The 22,667-nt window shown below is 34.5% G+C and overlaps 1 protein-coding gene and 1 long non-coding RNA gene across 8 annotated transcripts in view; one reads left to right on the plus strand and one right to left on the minus strand.

Moving 5' to 3' along the window:
- The window catches only part of LOC132238456 (uncharacterized), a 154,117-nt gene extending 147,064 nt beyond the window's left edge, over window positions 1-7,053 (minus strand). The window contains exon 1 of the long non-coding RNA XR_009453791.1: window positions 6,818-7,053. This is a non-coding gene — a long non-coding RNA (uncharacterized LOC132238456). The remainder of the gene's footprint in view (window positions 1-6,817) is intronic.
- NCKAP1 (NCK associated protein 1) overlaps window positions 1-22,667 on the plus strand; it is a 95,297-nt gene that overhangs the window by 70,768 nt on the left and 1,862 nt on the right. For all 7 annotated transcript variants that reach the window (XM_059703906.1, XM_059703902.1, XM_059703901.1 and 4 more), the window contains 11 exons: window positions 788-919; window positions 2,682-2,900; window positions 3,099-3,229; window positions 3,503-3,600; window positions 8,930-9,023; window positions 12,913-12,995; window positions 13,437-13,517; window positions 16,489-16,582; window positions 18,502-18,618; window positions 19,216-19,325; window positions 20,681-20,770. In XM_059703906.1, the coding sequence (XP_059559889.1) occupies window positions 788-919; window positions 2,682-2,900; window positions 3,099-3,229; window positions 3,503-3,600; window positions 8,930-9,023; window positions 12,913-12,995; window positions 13,437-13,517; window positions 16,489-16,582; window positions 18,502-18,618; window positions 19,216-19,325; window positions 20,681-20,770 (1,249 nt within the window). The remainder of the gene's footprint in view (window positions 1-787; window positions 920-2,681; window positions 2,901-3,098; window positions 3,230-3,502; window positions 3,601-8,929; window positions 9,024-12,912; window positions 12,996-13,436; window positions 13,518-16,488; window positions 16,583-18,501; window positions 18,619-19,215; window positions 19,326-20,680; window positions 20,771-22,667) is intronic.

Here is a 22,667-nt window from a genome sequence, read left to right on the forward strand (position 1 = left end):
TTTGCTAAGGTTTATTTTTTCAGTTTATTTTTGTATGGCATTAGTATTGACGAAATGCTAGTAATTGTAAATTCTCCATTTCCCAGTCATTAATTTTTTTCACCTTTGTGGACTTGATTAACCATTTAGTGCTTATTTCATCTAAGAATACAGATTTTGGAGTTTTGAAGAAAATAGATGTAATAGATGATAATTGTCTTGTCTTTATATACAGAATACTAAAGGCCAGGAATCTAAAAATTTAGGGGTGCACTTTTATTTTCATTGTATTTAAAATAAGATATCTGAGACTTTATTTTGGCATATGGTGTGTATGACTGATAACATTAGTTTAAAATGGATATATCAGTATAGGTAGATTTAGGGCTGTTTGCTTACCTGGAGGAAGAGGCATAGGTGGGCAATAATGGGTGAATATTGTTTTGCTTAAAGTAAATTTCTTACTTCCTTGCTTCCTACATTGAGCAAGCTATTTGTCATTTTGTAGACAACTTTCTTCCTCCACAACAGAAAGTATTACAATAGAAGTTGGAAATTATTATCTTTATGAGTGTGGAATAAGCTCTTTTTTGTGTATTAAGTCGTCATCATCTGAAGATAGAAATGAATGTTGCTTATCTTTAGAAAATTGCTTTCATGTGTTGAGATTTTGAACTTTGTTTAGGAGAGAAATTGAATTCTATAATTATTATCCCCAAATAAGATCTCACATGTTTATAAAATTAATTTTGTATTGTTATGATAAAATGTTAAACATTTTGTTTATTGTTTATTAATATTTTTTCAGCCTTGATAAATTGCACACTGCACTTTCTGAGTTGTGTTTCTCTATAAATTATGTACCAAACATGGTGGTTTGGGAACATACCTTTACCCCGCGAGAATATTTGACTTCTCACCTGGAAATCCGCTTTACTAAGTAAGAAAAAACATTAACTGTTTTTGCTTGTTTGTTCATTTAATGAGTTTGTTATATTTATTCTTCATACCCACACAGTATTTCCTTTTATGACGAAAAGCATTAGTAGAATTGGTGTAATATGAAGAATAATGATCTGGGAAGTATGAAAATACTGAACTGGGAATTACTTAAATTACTCCAATTCTTGTCCCATACTTGCTGTTATTAACCAGTTGTAACATTGGACAAGCCACTTAATCTCAGTGAGCCTTAGTTTCCTTATAAGCAAGATGAGAAAACTGGAGCTAATCAGTGTATTTCAACTGTCAGGTGGCAATCCTGTGGGGTCATGAAATCAGATTACGAGGTTATAATAAATATTTAAAGAAAGAAAGAAGAGGAAGGAAGGAAAGAAAGAAGTAGAAAAAAATTAGTGCATTGAATGTAGTAAGTATAAGTATTGTGTCATGACACTTTTCAGTTATGTATGTACACATGAGTGTACTGAATTGTGATGCAGGATACATACCTTACAAGGGGTCAAATTTAAATGTTCAAAACTTCAGGACTAGATGAACTCAAGTCTATTCTGGATTCAGATGTGTGCTGTTAGGCCAATAGATCTAGACTCTTGAGGCACTTAGTTCTAATTATAGTTTTATAGGTTATATATAATGTTTCTTGAAATGATATTGCATGTGATAAGTCAGAAACCTTTCAACTTTATAAATGTTTCTTAATCCTTTTTGTAAAATTACAACTTTATTAAAGAAAATATTGATTGATTGGACAAGTTTGTCTTGAAGGCCTTAAAGCAATTTATAAAACATTTTGCCAAAGATTTAAAAAAAATCTGTAGTCATTAACAAGTAGTCTTTGTACCTTATGTTTAACATTGTGTTAAGTACTATGAGTAGTAATGAAACATGAAGCTTAGAGCTATAGTTGGTGAGAATTCTACGATTATAGAATAAAATAGGAGAATGTATATGTGGGCACTAAATTGAATGTTAAGTCATCAATTGACTAGAGAAGAGTCTGGTCTGGAACAAAGACTGTCTTTTGCTATCCTTTAGTAAGGCAGGCATCCTGACCATAAAACTCAGAATGCTCTAGTATTTAAGACAAAGGGAAATTATGCCCTTTGGTATTTATTATTCTTAACTACCAAGGTGGGTAGAGTGGTGAAAGGTAGGATTCAGTTTACAGCTCCCATGTTTTCCTTCTGTAAATATGTAGTCTGGCCCATTAATCCACAGAGGAGCAGATACTCTTTTTACCAAACATCTATCTCCTTAGTGGTCAAGATCAAAACAAGGCTGTAAACTTGTTTACCTAGGAAAGGTTTTTAATGCCACCATGTATAGCTTGTATTAGTTGATGATTTTAGTTAACATTTGAGCACAATCTTAGGACTTAGGGGCCATATGCATGGATAGCATTTTTGTCTTGAGTTGATTTCCTTGGACGGTTTCTAGCAATGAGGTTTGTCTTGTTATAATGTATGATGTCAAAGGGATTTATCCTTAAATCATTTTATTACTGATGTCTTTAGAATTTTTAAAATCACTTGCATTGCCATTTCATTGTAATTTTTAGGTAGTCATTTTTTTTTAGATTGTTTCTTTGGAAGATAATGATAGTAATTTCATGGCTTTGTAACAATTTGTATTTAAAATTTTATTGCTTATTTGATACTAAAGATTAGTAGGTTGAATGACCTATATTTATAAATGCAGAAGTCAGAACTCTTTTCTTCTTTTTTTTTTTTTAACTTCAGGTCAATTGTTGGAATGACTATGTATAATCAAGCCACACAAGAAATTGCAAAACCATCAGAGCTTCTAACAAGTGTAAGAGCATATATGACTGTACTGCAGTCAATAGAAAACTATGTGCAAATTGATATCACAAGAGTATTTAATAATGTTCTTCTTCAGCAAACACAACATTTAGACAGTCATGGAGAGCCAACCATTACAAGTCTATACACAAATTGGTAAGGAACACATTTGGAAATTTGGATTGAGACAATGTTTCTTTGTAATGAACTACTTGGGAAAGTTTTCTTTTTTTTTTTATGGATAAGTGCCCATTCATGTTATCAGCCAACTTAAAATTATATTCAGGAATATATACCATAATACATTTTGAATTAAATAGTTTCTCCTGGTTATAAATTTACTTTTCTCCTTAGGTATTTGGAAACTTTATTAAGACAAGTCAGCAATGGTCATATAGCTTATTTCCCTGCAATGAAAGCATTTGTGAACTTACCTACAGAAAATGAATTAACATTCAATGCAGAGGAATATTCTGACATATCAGGTGAATAATACTATGACATGTTTTAGAGAATGAAGAAATGATTCTTTGGCTTTTGATTCTGTTATGACTATTTTCATTCAGTTATATGCACAGTCCTACATTATATCTCAGACTTACCTTTGCATTTGTGTTTTTTGTTTGTTTGTTTGTTTTTACTCTAAAGACTTCGCAGGAGTAATTTGCTTCTATAATGTAATGTCTCAATATGTTAATGTTTATTTTTTAAAAGTATTTGCTGTGTCAAAGTATAAAAGTAATTGCATTTCCTTTCAGAAATGAGGTCATTATCAGAACTGCTAGGCCCATATGGTATGAAGTTCCTAAGTGAAAGCCTTATGTGGCATATTTCATCACAAGTTGCTGAACTTAAGGTAATATAGTCTTTATTAATTTTAGCTTATAAAAATGAATTCCTAAAAAACATTTCAAGAAAATGAGCAGCAAGCCTAGAATGTTAATTTCTTTAACCTGACATGAAAGTTCTCATATGTAAGTGAAATTATAGCCCTAGCATGGTCTTTTTTTTTAAGGTCTTGAAGTACTTTTTAAAAATATGTGTTTATTGATTTCAAAGAGGAAGGGAGAGAAATAGAAACATCAGTGATGAGAAAGAATCATTGATTGGCTGTGTCCTACACGCCCCACGCTGGGGATCGAGCCTGCAACCTGGGCATATGCCCTGACTGGGAATTGAACCATGACCTCTTGGTTCATAGGTTAATGCTCAACCATTGAGCCACGCTGGCCGGGCCTAGCGTGGTCTTTTAATAGCATCTTTGTTTTGTTCTGTTTTACAAATAGTAACCTGATTTATTGAAAATTGAGCAAACATAGGATAAGTCAATTTCTGCAAGTTTGATAACTATTTTGCTGAGCGAATAAAATAGACAGCAGGAGTCAGTGTGACTAAAAAGAGAGGCAGTGTTATCCAGTAGTTAAGGACCCAAGCTTTCAAGTCTGGCTATCCTGAAATTCAATCCTGTCAGTCGTGTGCTTTGACTTTGGGCAAAGTTTAAACTTACAAAAGTTTTACTTTGCAAGAATTATATGAGCTAATTAATACATGTCAATTGCTTGAATACTTAGCATGCTGCCTGACACACAATAAGTACTGAATAAATATTATTTTGGTATTCATCATGTCATTATTCTCTATTGTTATTTTTTAAAGGAATGTTTTACAATTCTTATATAGAAGTCAGCTTTCAGATACTTTATATTGTGGGTTTTAAATACACAAACTTTATACTTAATATGGTTTTAAATATACAAACATTGCGATGCTAGTTTCATTTTTTTACAAGCAATGTTTCTCATTTATTAGACTCATTCCCTTGTAAATACATTATCTCTTTTCTATGTTGTTGTTCTCAGGTAACAAATTTCTAATTTTCAGTTTACTTTCTATGTTCCTTTTAGTATGAGATAATAGAAGAATTGTGGCCCAGTAATTTTACTTTTGCCAATTATTTTCTAGTTCAACTGAATAAATAGGTACTTCCAGAATTGTTAGCATTTTTAGTGCTTCTTTGCCATTAAAGATAGTGGCTTGAGTATTGTGATGAAGTAATAAAAATTAGCCTATTTAGATCTGTCTATATTCCTGTCTGTGAGAGTTCAAAGGCATCAATGTCCTTAGCAGTCCTAGAGGCCTCTGTAGGATCCGGCCTTTCACTTTTCCGAACCTTCTTTACTCCTCCAGCCCACTTGGCCTGCTTGTTGTGTCACCTCAGATACTCTTCACAGAGATAATGCCTTAGATTGCCTTCTCATAACATTCCTGTATTTTTCAAATGTCATCATATCAGAATATCCTTCCTGAACTACACTTTTAAAAATAGCAATCACTTTTTATTCTCTTTATCCAATTTTACGTGTATCTTACTTGTGACCTCCCTTATGTATTTGCTAATGCCAGTCTCACTAGAGTAAAAACTTTATTTAATTCTCCTAAAACCTCGGTGCTAAATTAGTTTTCAACACATTGTAAATTTACCAACACATTGGTAAATATTTGTTGGATGCATAAGTAAAAATAGCTATCTTTCTGACTCTTTACTTTGTTCTAGGACTTTTATAAACTTTAAACATACATATTATTAACTCCTTTAAATCATTGAAACTGGAATTGTCCCTGTTTTACAAATTAGAAAAGTGAGACCAAGAATGATTAACTTGTCCAGACTCACATGCTTAAAGTGGTGAAACTAAAGTTTGAACCTATATAGTCTTATCTAGCCCTAGAGCTTTACACTGGCAGGGCTGCTGTACTGTCTTAGAAACGAAAGGGTTCTAAGCAGTCATCTAACCCACGCTTATCTGATGCAGGAACATATATTACATTTTCCTAGCTGAATGATCTGGTCTTTTTGAAAATGAAGCAGCCTGGTCAGTCACGGTATCTAAATAGTAATTAAAATTCTTTTTTATTTATTAATTTGAGAGAGAGAGAAACATTGATTTGTTGTTCCACTTATTTGTGCTTTCATTGGTTGATTCTTGTATGTGCCCTGACCAGGATTGAACCCACAACTTTGGTGTGTGGTTAATGCGCTCTATCTAACCAAATGAGTTGCCTGGCCAGGGCTAAACAGTAATTTTTGATTGGTCCTTATTCTTACATCCAGAGGCAGAGACTACCTCTGACAAAATCACAATTCACATGTTTAAAAACTTTTGTTGGGAATGCACACCTGCCCACCCACTCTCCCCTACTTGTGCCACTCCCCTGCATCAGCATATACCAGCAGGGCCATCGCCCAGGCTGACATGCTATGGACCTTTCAGTTCTGGGTTGTCTCCTGGTAGAATTGCTGGAGAGATTGAGAGAGAGAATTCTCTATATTTAACCAGCAAATTTTTGAAAATGGATCAAAGGATATGAACATTTAAAAGTTTTCTTAATATTATCAAATATCTCTCTGAAGATATTGTACCCATACTTACATTAGAGCATGATGACACCTCTAACAGCATTTTAGTCTGTTTGAAATTAGTGCATAAAATGTTTTAGGGGGAATTAAAATTTTTAAAAATCATTCTATAATTTCTTAGCTTTTATTTTCTAAATTGACATAAACTAAATATTATGTGCCTACATCTTCTTCATCTTATGGATGGTTTTAATTGTTGTAGCTGAGGACCTTTTTGTTTCAAACAGTAAAGTTGTGTGCCAATAAGAAAGGAGAGCTTTATATTTAATGGTTGTGAATAAATCATGTGTCAGACATAGTCAACACTATGCATGTGTACTTGTGGTAAAACATGTTTATTACTTTCTGGAGAAGAAAACAACCAGTCTTCTTTCTACTAAAATTCTTGGGGTGTTTCATTTGGAGTTGTGCCCGTTGAGTCAATTTATTCTTCCAGCCTTGCCAAAGGAATTGTTTTGGCATTTTACAGATGAGTTCTTTTAGTTCTTCACAGAGCCCTAGTAGGTTTTTTTTTCAAATGAAGTAGGAAATTGAAATAAGAATTGTGTCAAGCAAGACTTTAACTTTCTTTTTTTTTTTTTTTTTACAGGAAACCTTTTTTTCTTTTTAGTATTCTTGATTGGTTTCACGTGATTTGTCTCAGTTCATTTTAAACCATTTAGTTCAGTGATGGCGAACCTATGACACACGTGTCAGAGGTGACACACGAACTCATTTTTTTGGTTGATTTTTCTTTGTTAAATGGCATTTAAATATATAAAATAAATATCAAAAATATAAGTCTTTGTTTTACTATGGTTACAAATATCAAAAAATGTCTATATGTGACACGGCACCAGAGTTAAGTTAGGGTTTTTCAAAATGCTGACATGCCGAGCTCAAAAGGTTCGCCATCACTGATTGATTTAGTTGGTAATTCCTATTTTTATTTCCAGTGTTCAGTTCATTCACCAGTGATATTAATCAATGCCTTTAAATAATTTTCCCCAGATCGTCATCAGCAGCATTACTTGGCACTTGTTAAAAATGCACCTTTTTTTTTGGTTCTATTTCAGACCTGCTGAATCAGAACGTGTGGTGCTGGGACCCAGCAATATCAGTTTTAGTTAATAAAGTTCTCCAGATCATTCTGATGTACACTGAAGATCGGAAACCGTTTCTTTAGTGTTTAAGGGGCTGGATTTTTAAATTGAACATGCCTATATTCAGATTCCAAATTTTGCCACTTAAAATCTTTGCCACTTTGGGCAAGTTATGTAACTTCTCTGAGCCTTAGTTTCCTCTGTTGTAAAATTGGAATATCCTCTCCCTCATTTGGATCCAAGTAAATGAGGTTATTTGTAAATTGCCTCGTACAGGAGCTTAAAAATGATTACAGTATTCTTACTATTAAATATATACTGTAATTTATTAATTCTAAAACAATTATCCTATATTTCTGAAATTGTATGCATCTTATAGTCAGCTAATTAGAAAACATTGAAGTTTAATTGGTAGAGTGTTGTTTTTCTTAGTGGCACATAAGGTAATGGTGAATTTAAAATTCAGTGGTGTCTTTGATTCACTGATGTGATATTATGTTCAAGGTGCATTAGTAGTGTCAGGATTGGGTATGTAGTTTGAACATATATTGGTTGAATCAAGTTTTAGAATGAGACAAGTATGGTATTGGCCCCAGAAAGAGCAGGCATTCTGATCAGAGACTATAGAACTTGAATTTAGCACATAAATGTGACTGAAGCAGAACATTTCGTTGGGAGCATAAAGAGAAATAATCTGAAGTAATATCAAGAAACGTAAACTAAATGCATATGAGTATAGGAAAAATGAGTTTTATAGATTTTCTGTATAGTTTTTCTTGCTCCCCTTAAATCAGATGTCATTAGCCCTTGGCTTGTAACACAACCACTATGGCACTTTAACAGTATGCTTGCTATGTCTTTGCAGCTAGACCTGCTGAATTGAAATATTCAGGGATAGAGCCTGGATATATGTATTTACAATTACATATTTCAAAATCCAGGCTTCATCCCTGCATATTTCAAATACATACATCTAAGCTTTACAAATACATAATCTATTATTTTTCAAATTAATTACATTTGTCTTAGTTGTAATTTTTAAATTAAATTACTTTCCAGTGTTTCTTTTAAGCAAAACATCCTTTAATGAGATTTTCTTGAATAGTTATCCTTCACTCCCTTCCCTTATTAATATCCCTTCTTTCTTTCTATTCTCCTTCCTTTTCTCTCTCGATGGTCTATGAAAGAGAAGGTACATAGTTGACACTTCCATTTGATAATTTGTGTTGGAAACTATTGCTTTATTATAATCTCCTTGAAGTGGTACCATACCCTAACAAGTTATTGTCCTTCTGATTGTATATATCCATCAATGAACTCTAGGCTGTCTTCGGTCAGTTGTTGTTTTGGTGGAATTTATTGCTCATTATATCCACTTCCGTGTCTGCTTTTTATTATTGATGCTGTTTTTTGTCTAAGGATAAGATAACCCTTTATCCTCCTACTTATCTTTATGGCTTTTTTCCTGAACTCCTCTTCCTGAATTTGCAAACTGAAGAAAACATTAAGCCTGTGTAAATAATTTTAAGATTCCTTTATTAAAACAACAACAAAAATATATAGTATAGTGCATCTGGATTTCATGAATTGTATTTCCCACATGCCAGATTGTAATATCCAAGCATGCTCTTATCTCATTAACACAAGGAGATCTATGCCTGACCTGGGATCTTTCTCTTTTTTAGAAACTTGTGGTGGAGAATGTTGATGTGCTAACACAAATGAGGACCAGCTTTGACAAACCAGACCAGATGGCTGCACTCTTTAAAAGATTATCATGTGGGTAACTTCTGATAGTTTTTAGAAGCATTAAGAAGACCAAAGTATTTAGCTTTTGCTTAAAATTTGTAAACATAAAATAGTAATAAATTATGAATAACTACTCTTTAGCTTATGAAGAGAACTGGGAAATTTTTCAAAGGACCCATTTAAGTATCTGTTTCACAATTTTTTTACTGTATTCTTAGTACCATGTGTCAAATATTTTGAATATTAACAGTTAGTTCATGAACCCATTAAATTGAATACAGTAAATCTATATTAATTTGGATTAAAGAAGAATTAACTTTTGAGTCTGTCACTTTCTAAAAATCAACCTGATTGAGGTACACTTTACATATAATAGATGCACACACTTAAGTGAACTGTGTGATGGATTGTGATAAATGCATACATCCATGTAGTCACTATTGTAATCAAGACGTAGAGCAGTCCCGCCACCTCAGAGTCTCCTCATGTCCCTGTATAGTCAATGTCCATCCCAGCCCCCAATACAGAGGACTTACCTGATTTCTACCACACTATAGATTAAATATGCTGTTCTAGAATTTTATATAAACTAAGTCATAACTCTTTTTGTGTCTGACTTTAGCATATTTTTGAGATTTACCCACCTGTGTTAAGTGAATCAGTAATTTGTTCCTTTTTATTGCTTACTAGTATTCGTTGCATGAAAACCTGGGCCTACACCTTAAAAAAAAAAAAAAAATCCTTTTCAATGTCTTTTTGACAGTTGACATTGAGTTTTTTGTGGGAGGTATATTGTGAAATAAGAGTGAATCTTAAATATTTAATAAAGTATGTTTAGCCTGATAACTTCTTTAGATGCACTTGAATTAATTTTATTTTCACCTGCTTTTTGTACATGAACTTAAAGTTATAATTATAAACTATTTTAAAGTCATGCTTCTTTTGATTCATTTAAAGGCTTCCCAACATTAGAAAATTAGTGAAATTCAAAAAAATAGTCTTTGCACTTGAGAAAACCAGAAAGTTTATTTTCCCAAATAAAAAGTAATCCTTAAGAAAATAAAAAGTGATCAATTCATGTGTTTTACATACTTTGCCTTTGATATTTTTCTTTTAAATGTTTTACAACTGTATCAAATTTTATTAAGCTATCTTATCTTGCTTTAAAAAATATAAACTTAGCATATAAATTAGCATAAAATTACACTACAGTTTGCCTTGTAGAGTAGATCAGTGGTTGCCAGAACTATACACAGAAAACAATGAGGGGGTATTTTAGGTTGAAGAAACTGTTCATCATAGTGGTGATGATGGTGATAACACAAATCTACACATATTAATTATTTTTCCTAGAGCTGTATACCAAAAGGGGAAAAAAGGTCAGGTTTACTGTATGATACTTAAAAAATGAAATCAAAGAAAAAATTGACTTGGTAGCATAATAGGAAGAGGAGAGTGAATACATTTTTTAGCAAGAAATTATTAAATAACTACTTGATCTCTTATTTTATTATGTACTTGTATTTTCTAGTCTTTTTTTTATTCTTAACTTTTTTGTATGTTTCGTGTTTGTCCCATTTTATAATACTCATTTGAACACCCAACTAGTCTTCACCCTAATGTTCTGCTCATAAAGAGCATCTGGTTAGAAACAACTAAGCTACTGCACTGTTCAATGCCTGTTTACTGTTAGTTTAACTCTCCTATTTGTGGAATTGAAACAACATAGAATTTGTTAAAATTCCGACCAGAATTTATAGGTTTCAAAATAAAATTCATCATCCTTTATCTAGAGTCTGTTTACTTGAATTTTATCTATAATGGTGGTGATTCTTGACCTTTGTAATTAGCCAAAATCAAAAGATAAATTGTTGTTTTAATACCCATATATATCAAATTTATCTTTAGATATAATTTATTAAATCATTTTTTGGAATTGGAAAAAAATCTGCTTAAGGGTACCTTATTCAGGGAAATAGAGAAAGCTACGTTTTCAGTTGAACTATTTTTCGGATTGCTCTCTTTTGTCTCCGACCTCTACCTTTGTGCTTCTTTTACCCCATGTCCAGAAGTTGATGTACTTTTAGAATAGTTTGATTTTCATAGTCAACAAACATCCTTAAAAAGAAAAAGCAGTATTATTTATTAAAAAGCAGCTCTGAATTGAAAGGCAATCTGGAAGTAATTTTCAGTTTTAGGCTTTCTAACTATGTGACCTGAGCAAATTGAATAATGGGCAGTATTTCTCCCCATTATGGCAGTGATTGGCTGGAACTAATCTGCAGTTATTACCTTTAGAAATTTTTTCCCAGTCTTTCCCACTCACTATTCTATCTTTCACCTTGTCTACTTCATCATTTTATGTTCCCAAATCTACTCCTGTGGTTCTTGTTGATTGCTTTATCATGAACTTATAGTCATGGCTTTTTTTTTTTTTAATTGATTTTTAAAGAGAGAGGGGAAGGCAGAGGGAGAGAGAGAAACATCTATGTGAGAGCAAAATATTGATCCACTGCCCCCCAACCAGGGATATCGAGCTTGTAACCTGGGCATATGCCCTGACTGGAAATGGAACTGGTAACCTTTTGGTGAACAGGATGATGCTCCAACCAACTGAGCCACACTGGCCAGGGCCAGTCATGGCTTCTTAACATGCATTCAGTCTTCACTTTCTAACCTGTCTCTGACATTCAGAGTCATATTTTTTAAACATACTTCTTTTCATGTCATTCTTTATATTTTTGAAAACCCTGAATAATCTACGTATTGCTTGAAGGATAGTATAAACTATTTAGCATAGTGTTCAGAAACCATTATTTGGATAAACTTCACATCCAGCCATTCTTTTCTGTCCTGTCTCCCACTACCTTTGGCTTGCCTGGCCCAGGACCCACATAGCCATTGCTCTAGTACAGTGATGGCGAACCTTTTGAGCTCGGCATGTCAGCATTTTGAAAAACCCTAACTTAACTCTGGTGCCGTGTCACATATAGAAATTTTTTTATATTTGCAACCATAGTAAAACAAAGACTTATATTTTTGATATTTATTTTATATATTTAAATGCCAGTTAACAAAGAAAAATCAACCAAAAAAATGAGTTCGTCTGTCACCTCTGACACGTGTGTCATAGGTTCGCCATCACTGCTCTAGGATTAGTTCCATGGGATGTGTCTTACTCATTTGAACTTCTAAACCAAAACACTACAGACTGGGTAGTTTATAAACAATAGAAATTTATTTGTCACAGTTGTGGAAGTCCAAGATAATGGTGCCAACATGGTCATTTGAGGATCTTCAGGGTTGCAGATTTCTCACTGAATTTTCACATGATGTAAGGGGTTAAGGATATCACGCTGTAGCTTCTTATAAGACACTAATTGAATTCATTAGGACTCCACCCTCCTGACTTGAGCACCTTCCAAAGGTCCCACCTCCTAATACCGTCAGCTTTGGGAGTTAGGATTTCCACATATGATTTTTTCAAGAGTCTGGTGAACCATCTAAACCCGTGGTCGGCAAACTACGGCTCTTTGGCCCCTTGAGTGTGGCTCTTCCTAAACCTTAGGAGTACACTAATTACGTTAATAACAGTGTACCTACCTATATAGTTTAAGTTTAAAAAATTTGGCTCTCAAAAGAAATTTAATCATTGTACTGTTGATATTTGGCTCTGTTGACTAATGAGTTTGCCGACCACTGATAAACCATTTTGAAGAATGGAGTATATTCCATTTGCAGTAAACTATGATTAATTTTTATATCAGCTTTCAATACATTTGCCTCTTTAGTCATTTGTTAAAGTAAAATGCTATTAGTTGTGCCTTTTATCATGGGAATTTTATGACTAAGAGTTTTCTTCAAGGTTAAGAAAGAATCTAATTCATGCTCCTCTCTTTTCCCCTTCCTTCAAATTTAGCTGTTGACAGTGTCTTGAAGAGGATGACAATAATTGGTGTAATTTTATCCTTCCGCTCCTTGGCACAAGAAGCACTTAGAGATGTAAGAAACCATTATAAGTACATATGCTATATTCAGATAATCCCTTTTAATTTCCCAGAAATTAAAAGTTACTCTAAATTTATAGTAGGCAGTGATATAATTAAAGTTCCAGTTCTCACAGTCATTTAAAATAAAGTATGTAGAAATTAAAGATACTTAAACTTTTTTTGTTTTGGTATTGAAATTCAGGGGGTATAACTTGCCTGGATATTGAGCTACTTTTTCAACTTTTCATTAAAGCATTTTCCATTTGCCTGTATTCAGTTTGGCATTGAATACATACATTTCATTTCTGTGTATCTTAGTACTGAAGATTACATGACAATAGATAAAGAAAAGTCATTTCTGTGAAAACTAGAAGTAATCAAATGGTAATATTTCATAAATTTAGAGGCCGCCATTTAAAAATAATGCTGTGTTCTTTTTTGTTGTCCTGTGTAGGTCTTGTCCTACCACATTCCTTTTCTTGTAAGTTCAATTGAAGATTTCAAGGACCACATTCCAAGGGAAACTGATATGAAGGTAATAAAACTTTTATTTGGATTTTACAGTTTCTAAAATGAAATATTTTTCAGTTGCATATGAAATAAAATTTAATAAATCCCAAACTATAGTAGTTTCTATTTTAGAGTGATTAGTGAGCATGCTTGCCTTTGAAAATGCATCTTTGAAAGCTCAGCACCAAAATAATAAGCAGGCATTTTTAAAGTTAATCTTCCTTGATCATCTCTACCAATGTAAAATGGGTCAATATTGATCTTTTCTTCTTTAAATTGATAGCTGTTTCTAAATGGTCATGAGCTGAATGAGGAAGATGAGATAATAAAATAAGCACTGTTTTGTTTTAAATAGAGATAAATCCAGTCAGTTTTTTAAATTGATGTTAAAAAAAATTTAGAAAATTAATTGTAGGCTATATAAATTTTAATTTTTAAAATATCTTGTTCTTAATAAATATAAGATAGGAGGTTGGTAGCCTTAAGTGAATTTCACAATTTTTGTTTTAGGATGACACATCTAGTAAGTGATATGTCAGCTCAGACCGATGCCTTTTAAGCTTTTATGTTTCTTGGAATGGTTGTTTTTGGTTTCACATATTTTGAAAAACACTGACTGAAAAAGGTTCTCTACACTCTTGTATGACACTCGAGTCTTTTCTCAAATTTAAAGCTTATCTATCGCTTGTTCCATCCTTCTCCCACTCTATTCTTAACTCTACCCCTCTCTTCTACATGCACATCCTATGAGATAACCAGATCTGTATGCATTCTCACATCTACCTATCTTGTGTTTTTTTAAAATATATTTTCTATTGATTTCAGAGAGGAAGGGAGAGGGAGAGAGACAGAGAAATATCAGTGATGAGAGCTGCCTCCTGCATGCCCCACACTGGGGATCAAGCCTGCAACCTGGGCATGTGCCCTGACCAGGAATCAAACCGTGACCTCGTTGGTTCATAGTCAATGCTCAACCACTGAGCAACATTGGCTGGGCCAAAATTATTTTTTAAGTGGAAACACTGTAGAAAAATGTTAAGAAAACATTAAAGACGAATTAGTTCTTGAGAAGACACTGGTGTGCAGGTTATGAGAATACTAATTAGTATTCTGCATAACCATCTAATTCTCTTAGCACCTGATATAATTGTATTTAAATTCCAACAAACTTTCAGTATGTGCCCTGACTGGGAATCGAACCGTGACCTCCTGGTTCATAGGTTGCCGCTCAACAACTGAGCCACTGCGGCTGGACAGTACTTCATTTTTACATTGCCAAATAATATTCCATTGTCTGGCTGTATACCATACTTTATTTATCCATTCATTAAATTGATTAGCATTTGGATTGTTTTCACTTTTAGGCTATTATAAATAATGCTACTAACAATATTCGTATGCAAGTGTTTGTATGGACATACGCTTTCATTTCTCTTGCATATATTCGAGGAGTGGAATTGCTGGATCATATGGAAACTTTGTGTTTTTTATCCTTTTGGAAAACTGCCAACATGGTTTTAAAGTGGCTGCATCATTTTGCATTCCCACTAGCAGTATATGGTGGTTTCACTTTCTCTATATTCTTGTCAATACTTGTTATTATCTGTCTTCTTAATTATAGTCATTTTAGTGTGTGTGTGTGAAATATTGTTTTGATTTGCATTTTCCTGGTGGCAAATATGTTGAACATCTTTTCAGGTGCTTATTGACTGGATATCTTCTTTGGAGAAATGTCTATTCAGATCCTTTTGCTCATTTTTCAAATTGGTTGTTTGTCTTTAATTTTGAGGTGTAAGTGTTCTTTATACATTCTGGATACAAGTTCATTAATAGATACATGATTTGTAAATCTTTCCTATTCTGTGGGTTTATTTCATTTTCTTCATAGTGTCCTCTGAAGAACAAATTCTTAATTTTGATGAAATCCAGTTTATCTATTTTTTTCTATTATTGCTTTTATCTAAAAAACCATTGCCTAACCAAAGTCATAAAGATTTATGCCTATATTTTCTTCTGAGAATTTTATAGTTAATTTTGAGTTAATTTTTGTGGGTAGAGTGAATAATGGATCAAAACCTGTGTGTTTATCTAGAACTTAATCCATGGAAATTTCCATTTATTTTAAGATACACAGTTTTACTTCATACCTTATGCTATTTGTTGTAATATCAAAGGTAACCAATTATGTAGGTAGTTTTTAACAGGTATGGAACAGCCAGAATATCCTAAGTATTTGGAGTACATACATGATACCAAAAAAATTACTTTAGTCATTAGAGATTCCTCGATCAGGCTTTTTTAAAATATATTTTATTGATTTTTTTACAAAAGGAAGGGAGAGGGATAGAGAGTTAGAAACATGGATGAGAGAGAAACATCAATCAGCGGCCTCTTGCACACCCCCTACTGGGGTTATGCCTGCAACCAAGGTACATGCCCTTGACTGGAATCGAACCTGGGACCCTTCAGTCCACAGGCCGACGCTCTATCCACTGAGCCAAACCGGTCAGGGCCCTTGATCAGGTTTTAAATCGGTATTCCCTAAAACTGTTCTAGTAAGTAATTTATCACATTATAGATATGATGAGGCCACTATAATTTTTCACTCAAATATGGATATAAACATAAGTCCAGTACCTTTGATTCACTTTTGTTCATTTATTCATCTCTTTTGGCTTGATATTTTACATCCATGCTTCTAAGAAAAATAATAACTTAAGAATGATTCTGTTGGAATTTGCCACAGAAAGTATACAAGTTTTGTTTGGCTAACAGTAGGAAGTTATAACCAGCAGCAACACACCACAAAGTACCAAATCATCTACTCCAGTGTAGCTTAGTTTTGTTGTACCTCCTGCTTCAAGCAAGTTTTCAAAATTCTGTAGTGTTATTGTAGGCAGACTCTAATTTAAACAATATATCTTTTCTTACTGAAGTGAGATTTCTCAGAACCTTGTTAGAATATCTCTTACTCTGTAATTCTTATATCTTTTCAGGTTGCAATGAATGTATATGAGTTATCATCAGCTGCTGGATTGCCTTGTGAGATTGATCCTGCCCTTGTTGTAGCTCTCTCTTCACAAAAATCAGGTAAAATGCATTAGTAAATATGTAGTAGTCTTAGTTGAAATTACCAGAGCATCACAGATAAAGATGTGATACTTAATCTGTTTATTCAAATGCCTACTTTATGTCAAGCTTTTTTCTTTTTTGGGGATAAGTATCAGTGCAGAAAAGACAAAGATTTCTGTATTCTGGAAGTTAAGTTACAGCATAGTCATCATACGGATTAGATTATGTAAGTCATAAAACTGGATTATATTGCTAAATCCATTTAGTGGAGTAGATGCAGTCTGAGCCCTGGGATGCTCTCAACTTTAAGAGCTCAGAGAAAAGAGGAGGAACTACTAAAAACAAACAAAAAACTGAGAAGGAAGAACCAGTAAAGGATAAGGAAAACCAAGAAACAGTAGCTTCCAGGAAAGTGGAAAGGGAATGATCAGCTGTGTAGAATTAATGGGTGATGCTGACACAAGTAGTGTCAATGGCGTTTCCAGGGCAAAGCGCTGATTCACAAGGGCTTAAGAGAATAGGAGAAAAGGATTTAGAGATAAACTCTCAGAGTTTTACTTTAAAAAAAGAGCAAAGAAATAAAATTATAGTAGCTGGAGGCAGAAGTAAAATCAAGAGAAAGTTTTTTTGAGGTGGGAAAATAAAGGTATATGCCCATATTTATTTGTATGCTAATGGAGATGATACCTAGAAAAGGGTGTCCTTTTTTAAATAGGACTAGAGCAGGGGTCCTCAAACTTTTTAAACAGGGGGCCAGTTCACTGTCCCTCAGACCGTTGGAGGGCCAGACTATAGTTTAAAAAAAAACTATGAACAAATTCCTATGCACACTGCACATATCTTATTTTGAAGTAAAAAAACAAAATGGGAACAAATACAGTATTTGTATTTGCATGTGGCCCACGGGCCGTAGTTTGAGGACCCCTGGACTAGAGCTACTAACCATAAAGATTCTTTGTATTATTATGTAATATTAAACATTTAAGAGTTTTGAGGCCAGCCCTGTGAAATGTAGTACCCAAAATGCTCTTGATAGTTCTAGATTTGTCTACAAAGTAGATAACATTTCATCTGTTTCTGGCATTAAAATGCCCTCCCCTAGTCCTTTGCCTGTATGACTGAGTTCATCAGTTCTTTTTTGATTTAATATTGCTTTATGTTTGTAATTCATGCACTATGTTAATTATAGTCACATGGATAATTACTACTATTACTTAATTTGCTACAGCTGTATTTTTAATAACCAACCAAATTTTAAAAGCATATTCTGGCTCTTTTCTTATGTTCAACTCTTAGTTATATATGATAGTGAATAGTAGGGTGACTAGAAGTTCCCAGGCACAAGGTAATCCACAACTTTGGTTCACAATATAATAAATATTTTTGAAAGGGTTATATCTTAAAAGCCTTGGGCAATGCTAGTTATTTTCATGTATGACTGGTTCCTTCTGTCTTCTAAGATGGAGAGGTTGGAAATCCAGTCCACTTTACACATTTATACCTTTTAAATAGTACATTTCAAATTATATTCATACCTATTTTAGATAAAAAAAAATATTAAGGATTTTATGAGATAATAAATTTTCTAAACTGTAGTAAATAGAATTTTCTTGTAAATAATTTTATCAGTTTTCAATAAGGAAATTTTGGGTTCCAATTATCCTAATTTATTTTTGCCCTGTAATCTTAAAATTTAAAAAAAGAAAAATATTAGCAGCCTTTGAAATATGCCTTGGGAATTGATAATAGCCAATAGTAACATATATTATTTATATTCATTCTGTATTTCTTGTAAAAAAACCTGTGATCAGTTTTGTAGAGGCAAAGTAAAATACCTTATATAAAAATTTAAATTTGCCTTTTCTGGTTTAGATGATCAACTCTTTAACTAATCTAGAAGAAATACCTTGGTTTTATTTTTAATTTTTCTCCCTTAGAAAACATAAGTCCAGAAGAAGAATATAAAATTGCCTGCCTCCTCATGGTCTTTGTGGCAGTTTCTTTGCCAACACTGGCCAGTAATGTGATGTCTCAGTATAGCCCTGCTATAGAAGGTAATTGTGGTCTAAAATTATTTTAGCAATGGAAAAGTTAAGAGTTTTGATATGGCAGATACTTTTCAAGTAATTAATATTTTTTATAATAAAATGTGGGTTAAGTTCTGCCATTTACTAGCTTTGTAACCTGAATAGTCAGTATTTCTTTTTCTAAATCCCAGTTTTCTGATATAGGAAACGTTTATGTGAGCTTATGGGTGCTTGAATGTATGTGTGGCAGGGGTTGGATGGTGAAGGGAGTATCTATCTCTTAGGATTATTTTAAGGATTGGATAAGAAAATGTTTGTAAAGCAGCTAAGCATTTCTTTTTTTACGTGTCTAAGACATTATAAAACTGATGTAAGATTTCTTTTAGGGGTTTAATTGCTTGTTTAATACAGACATCATCATTTGTTGCTCACTTGCTGTGCTATTTTTAAAAGTACTAGTCCTCATGTAAGTGAAAGGAGAGCAAGGCAGATTATGCCCCAGCCTAGTTTTTAATCACATCACTATATATGTAGATTGTGAAGTCATTCAAGATCTATTCTCTATGTCTTATTTGATATTTGGGGGTCACATACAAACCACAAACCCTATTTGCACTTTCTCAGGGCATTGCAATAACATACATTGCTTGGCCAAAGCCATCAACCAGATTGCTGCAGCTTTGTTTACAATTCACAAAGGAAGCATTGAAGATCGTCTTAAAGAATTTCTGGCGGTATGTATTATCAGTAGCAAAACTCATGGCATTTTATAAAGAAAATTTAAAATAACTATGAGATGTAAGAGAATAAATTCTCTTAATTAACTAATTTGGGGGGCAGGGGGGAGGAACAAGTAAGGCAGGGCATTAAAATCAAGGAGTAGTTAGTTTTGCATTTTTCCCCCTTAACATAGAAGTCTCCCAGTTTTTGAGTTCTGCAGGATGACTTTTTTTTCTAAGCTGATATTTGTTGTACCTTAGAATTTTGTCTAGGGTTTAAAGAGGAAAAAACAAAACAAAGGAAAATTGAGGCAAAGAAAAGATGTTCTGTCTAAAAGGATATATTTTATTTATATTCATATTCATTTATTTGGAGAAAGACTGAAAATGATGACAAACTACTTCCAAAAGAGGGTGGTTGTGCTAACTCTGGCCTCATGAAGTATAGCTCTAGTTTCTAATATTAGTGTAGCTCTCTTTCCTTTATCAATGTAGCTTTTCCATATTTTACTTAAAGGAAAGATGCATTGTGGTATAACGAACACTAGAATAATGCTTCTTTTCAACTTATAAATCCTGTTAGCTTTTTAGAAAAGTTTATTTTTAAAACATTTAAAGCAATTATAGTACTAACTTGAGAAAATAATGTCTGTTTCAAAGAAAACAGTATTGAGATTTAAAATTTTTTTCCTTTCCTGTATTTCTTTTATTCAAGACTTGTCCTAATGTCCCATTAATTCAAACTTGGTGTGAAATTTTCTTCTTATTTGGGAACTAAGAAATATAGTTAATACAGATATAAGAAAGATAAAAGTTAAATCTTTTTTTTCCTGAAAAATAACCAGTTTTAAAGACCAATAAGAATATTTAATTACATTTATTTTTGTATCTGTTTATGCCTTAACTAGAGGCCCAGTGCACAAAGATTTGTGCACTGCGGGGGTCGGGTGGGAGGGGTCCCTCAGCCTGGCCTGCGCTCTCTTGCAGTCCAGGACTCCTCAGGGGATGTCCACCTGCCAGCTTAGGCCCGCTCCCTGGCTTATGGCTGAGTGGAGCTTCCCCTGTGGGAGCACATGGACCACCAGGGGGCAGCTCCTGCATTGAGCATCTGCCCCCTGGTGGTCAGTGCACATCATAGTGACCGGTCTTTCCCCCCGTTAGGGTCAATGTGCATATTACCCTTTTATTATATAGGATAGCTCTCTAAATTATTGCTTGAATGTAAAGAATCTTATTTGTCATTTAATTGCTCATTATATAAGCAGCTGAGTGATTAAAATTTGCTGTAAGTTCAAGCATACTGAAAATAAAAAGTCCCTGGTGAACATTTTATTTAAAAAACTCACTTAAAATGTGTGTATACTTTTCAGCTTGCATCCTCCAGTCTACTGAAAATTGGCCAGGAGACAGACAAAACAACAACAAGAAATAGAGAATCTGTTTATTTACTGCTAGATATGGTAAGTCTCATTTTAATTTTTAGTGACAACAAAGACGTTCCAGCCATTCCTGATTGTCTTTTTCTGGCTTTTAGTGATTAAATATCAATAAGAGCTGAGGTGCTTTTTTTATTCCTGGTGCTCCTTCCCCCAAACTGTACACTTTCTAAAATTGCTAAAAAGAATGACAATCACCTGTATTTTATAGTATGGTAATCATATCAGAAAACAACAAAATAAAAGGTTAGCATTACCTATAAGGTATTCTTTTTTTTTTTAATTTTTTTATTTTATTGATTTTTTACAGAGAGCAAGGGAGAGGGATAGAGAGTTAGAAACATCGATGAGAGAGAAACATCAATCAGCTGCCTTCTGCACAACCCCCACTGGGGATGTGCCCACAATCAAGGTACATGCCCTTGACCGGAATCGAACCTGGGACCCTTCAGTCCGCAGGCCGACGCTCTATCCACTGAGCCAAACCGGTTAGGGCTATAAGGTATTCTTTGTAGTTTTTTAACTTGTTGGGAAACACTTGAGTCTTATATTTTCCTAGTGTATTAGTTTTAGCTCTTCCAGTTTTCTGTAGTCTGACTCCATTCTGCCCATTTAATACAATTTTCTATAATACTCTATAGTGCATTCCTTCTCTTGACTTCCATGAACCAGCCATGCTTGTTTCTACCATGAAGCTCTTTCCTCACTTAGAATAATTTCCTTTACCTGCAGAGGTCTATGTCTAAATGATTCAGCATACCCCATAGCTCAAATCGTTTTATGGATAGACTTCCCTGATTACTCCGGTCTACGTTAATATTTCTTCTCTTTTGAACTTCTCTAGAACTTACAGCTTTTCACCACTTAATTATAGTTGATTTGATGTTTAATTTTGCTTTGTAGTCTAGTCTTGGGTCTCCATTTGGATTTCAAGATATGGCCATTTTAAATGTTTGTATTCTCTTTTATGTCTAACACTAGAGGTCCAGTGCATTAAATTCGTGCACAGGTAGGGTCCCTAGGCCTTGCCAGTGATCAGGGTCGATCAAGGTCTTTCAGCTGCCAGCTGGGGCCTGCCTTCATTCTGCACTGCCCCATGGTGATCAGCGCATGTCATAGTGAGCGATCGAACTCCTGGTCTCCCGGTTGAACTTCCGAGGGGACACTTAGCATTTTAGCCTTTTATATATATATATACTAGAGGCCCCATGCACAAAAATTTGTGCACTCGGCGGGGGGCAGGGGGGGGTCCCTCAGCACGGCCTGTGTCCTCTCACAGTCTGGGACCCCTTGGAGGATGACCACCTGCTGGCTTAGGCTTGCTCCCCGGGGATTGGGCCTAAGTTGGCAATCAGACATCCCTCTGGCAGCCCAGCAGCCCTCGGGGGATGTCCACTTGCCAGCGGGGAGCAGGCCTAAGCTGCAGTCGGACATCCTTAGCACTCCTGAGGAGGCAGGAGAGGCTCCCACCACCACCGCTGTACTGGCAGCCGTCAGCCTGGCTTGTGACTGAGCAGAGCTCCCCCATTTGGGAGCTCACTGACCACCAGAGGGCAGCTCCTGCATTGAGCGTCTGCCCCCTGGTGGTCAGTGTGTGTCATAGAGACCAGTCATTCCCAGTCTTTCTGCTGTTAGGGTCAGTTTGCATATTACCCTTTTACTATATAGGATAGAGGCCTGGTGCACGGGTGGGGGCCGGCTGGTTTGCCCTGAAGGGTGTCCCAGATCAGGGTGGGGGTCCCACTTGGGTGCCTGGCCAGCCTGGGTGAGGGGCTGATGGCTGTTTTCAGGCTGGCCACGCCCCCTGGCAACCCAAGCTCCCAGCCTCTCCTTTTTATCTGGGATGTATTTATCTTATATAACTGAAACTTTGTAGCCTTGAATGTAGCCCAGGGCCAGCCAGGGCAGGCGGGAAGCTTGG

Source organism: Myotis daubentonii, chromosome 7 (genome assembly GCF_963259705.1).
Source record: "Myotis daubentonii chromosome 7, mMyoDau2.1, whole genome shotgun sequence".
Lineage (NCBI taxonomy): Eukaryota > Metazoa > Chordata > Mammalia > Chiroptera > Vespertilionidae > Myotis > Myotis daubentonii.